Source organism: Austrofundulus limnaeus, unplaced genomic scaffold (assembly GCF_001266775.1).
Source record: "Austrofundulus limnaeus strain Quisiro unplaced genomic scaffold, Austrofundulus_limnaeus-1.0 Scaffold502, whole genome shotgun sequence".
NCBI lineage: Eukaryota > Metazoa > Chordata > Actinopteri > Cyprinodontiformes > Rivulidae > Austrofundulus > Austrofundulus limnaeus.
In genome coordinates this window covers 166,404-169,760 of record NW_013952904.1, presented here as the reverse complement: position 1 = coordinate 169,760, position 3,357 = coordinate 166,404, and the positions used below count along the sequence as shown (strand labels likewise).

At 41.9% G+C, this 3,357-nt stretch overlaps 1 protein-coding gene across 1 annotated transcript in view; it reads right to left on the bottom strand.

The window, feature by feature from the left end:
- Positions 1-2,619, bottom strand: part of LOC106530238 (ectonucleotide pyrophosphatase/phosphodiesterase family member 2) — a gene marked incomplete in the record, with an annotated part of 36,908 nt that extends 34,289 nt beyond the window's left edge. The window contains 1 exon segment of the mRNA XM_014025820.1: positions 2,335-2,619. Within this exon segment, the coding sequence (XP_013881274.1) occupies positions 2,335-2,352 (18 nt within the window).
- Positions 2,620-3,357: the final 738 nt, after the last annotated feature.

Genomic DNA, 3,357 nt, shown 5'->3' with positions numbered 1-3,357 from the left:
CATGGATATTTTGTGGGTCAGAAGATAAAAAGTTTGGGAACCACTGGTTTATACAACACTGTTAATTGCACACATTACAATTTCGCCCAACCCTACACAGACTTTGCTGCCAGGCTGTTATTGTGCTGAGCTGGAAAATAAAATAATGTGCATGAATAAGTTGTGATTTTGGCAGTTTGCCTATTTTCTCACATTTCTGAGCCGAGAATGAGTCTCCAACAGTCACAGTCCTGTAAGATACTATGAACTTTACTTTTATCCAGTCTATTAATCAATCACCTTCTCTCATTCTTTTGCTGGTTTCCTTTGATAAGTGTTACCCTGGGTGTTTTCCTATTAGATCAAATATTGCTCTTGCTTCCTCAAACTATTTTTTTAGCATTAGAAGTAAAATACACGTTTAGAAAGCATCAGAGTAAAGGATAGTTGCATCACTGACGAGAGAATCACATTTGTCAACTCAGCCTTTTGGCAGTTGCGGGTAATTTTGGCCTTGGGGAGTGTACAGAATGACAAAGTTTGCTATCAAAGTTAGAAGCTCAGAAGATTAGCACATTCTCTACAACAGCTTCACAGCTGTTTACTGTTGGATTAGTTTCAACTGCATTTGTTTTCACCGCACAAATAAAGACAGGTTACAGGTATTTTTTGCATCAGATGTTGGATCACAGTATCTGAATGCATCAGCACATCAGCCTTCAAATAGACACTTTTAATAAACATTGTTTCTTGTTTAACTTCTACTAAACACTATGGCTGAGCACCGCTAACAAACAGTAACTTAGCTCTRTGTGGTAGTTCATGCATAKAAACAACGTTTTTAAACACGTCCTCTTATAAACACTGAATAGTATTATGTTTATGATGGGCTAAATGTGAAATAAATAATACAGAAATACTGTTAAAAGTAAGAGAGTTTTGCTCATTGATGAGTTCTGCTGCCATCTTGAATTCTAAACTGACAGGGAATTCCCACTGCATGGGCATTCCRGTGTTAATTCACGACTTGTAAGTGGGAAATTCCCACTTCTTAGTACAACTGAGCAGCACCAAAGGTAGCTGGTAAAAATGCAGAGAATTAGAGATTTTATGGTGAAATATGTCAGCCGTYGGCTATTTTTTTTAACCCTGTGCAGCTTCGCCTAGTGGTGGGACGACATCATTAATCAACATGCATTATAGGAGGTGTATTTTATGGTCAGTGCTGGCTTTAAAGCAGCAGACATTTCCCTTTCTAATCTTTACAATGTCCCTTTGGGATCAATAAGGTATTTTTTTATTGAATTTGAATTTCAAGGTAATGGATCTTTGAAGCTCTCGAGGGCCACAATTTGCCATGGCAGGCCACATTCGGCCTGTGGGCCTTCAGTTTGACACGTGCTCTAGAGATGTATTTTTCAAGGAGGTTTGTTTTTATCAAAACTGACCCACATCCTGGATATTTTAATTACTTTTCTTTTGTGATTTASATGGTTTGTGGCAAGTTGGAGTTCCTCAAATTCTTTGAGAAGAAAATGCCAGGTTCATAAMGTTAGCGAATCGCTAGTCTGATTGATTTTGATGAACATCTGGATCAATTTGAAATCAACAAAAGTTCACCTGAAATGTATTTTTGTATCTGAAACGTGATGCTGGCCAAATCTTTCCCATCAGGAAGTCTGATACGGAGATGACATCACAAAATCCATTACGTTTGTTAGAAAATTTGTTTAATGCATTGATTTACTTTAACATACCACTGAGCCAGGTCATACCATCCAATGACTGCTTTTGTCATCTGTATTTTTTTTTTTTTGATTGTGTGGTTGTTCATGAGACAAAATGCCAGACAGCATAAATAAAAACTTCAAATGACATTGTTACATGCTTATTTTGTGATTTCCCAGTACATAATATCTACTGTGGTACGAGTAATTGATATAATGATGTGTCCATTTCCATTTAAACCATCATATTTTATGAGAATCCCCACACTGATCACACAGTAACAGGTCAATCCTCAGTGTAACCATTAACCTACAGTATTGCTTACCTTTACCTCCCCCAGGTAAACAAATCTGCTTGCAGCTGTTGACTTTAAGCTGTTTGAAGCCACCCTGCTGCCCGGGGGGGTGGCAGAGCAACAGCAGCCAGTCAGAGCTGCTCCATAATTCATATCCATCCAAACAGTTATGTAATCCCACCTCAACACGACGCTTGTAAATGTTGGAGCTGATGTGAAGCAAAGAGCACTTCTCCCGCTGACAGCTCGATATTTCAGCTCTGCAGCCTTATCYGCACCTTATCTACACCCTTTAATAATCAAACAACCAAACTGTGACAGTCCTACCGTACCAAATAGCCCAGCAGCATGATGTTCCAAACAGTGTRTCCACGTTTGGCATTCCAGAACACCTAAAACAAGAGAGGGGAGGATTTCGTGGCCCCGCGTCCGGACCGGAGAGGATCCTCGGTGCGCCTTGTGCGGATCGATGGAGCAGAGCGCAGGGGTCCCGGCTCTTTCTCTCTCTCCCTCCCTCTCTCTCCCTCTCTTTCTCTCTCCTGTTGTTTGCCTTTTGCTCTGCCTCTCTCTCGGGCTAAATGAGCATGAAGTAATGGTGACAGCTGCGCTCTGGTACAAGAGTGCGTCAGGAAGGACAGAGGCGCGCCGGAGTCCAACGCGAGGAGGGGAGAGGGGGAGGTGGGGGAGTAGGAGGGGAGAGGTGGGAGGCAGAGAGGCTCTCACAGGGAAAGGAACTGTTTGTTTAACACCCCACCACTCAGTAGTGATCCAACCGTAATAAAGTGTTTGCACTTTTGCACAAACGAGTCCACACCATCAGTTCATCTAAATAATGAGGAGTTATTCCTCTGATCTCCTTGTTTTATCTAAAATTACAGCTTAGCTCCCTCTCTGTCATTGCTTTCTGTTGAATATTCACACCTGCTCTGCAGGAGATCCTCATACTCACCTGTTGCCTCTAAGTAATCACTCCTAGCATAAATACAGCAGATTGTCTCGTGCTGTTTGTTTTTTTCCAACACAGAAGTGTCAAACTCCTTATAGGGCCACAGCAGCATTAACATTTTTGCATTTAACGTCAACTAAAAACACTAAATACCACATTCTTCATCTCATGGCTACAGCTGAGCTCCGCTAACAAACACTGGCAGAGCTCTATGTAGTGTTTCCTGCATAGAAACAGCATTTTAACMGTCTTATAAACACTAAAGGGCTCGACACACGGGAGGCGAYGTCGCTCGCTCTCCRTWYATTTYCTATGGAGCCTGTGCGGTGAGGCGACAATCGCTCGCCCTCCTGCAGCTAAGCAACCGGCGAAAATAGTGCATGTGAAATTTCGCGCTCGTACACGTAGA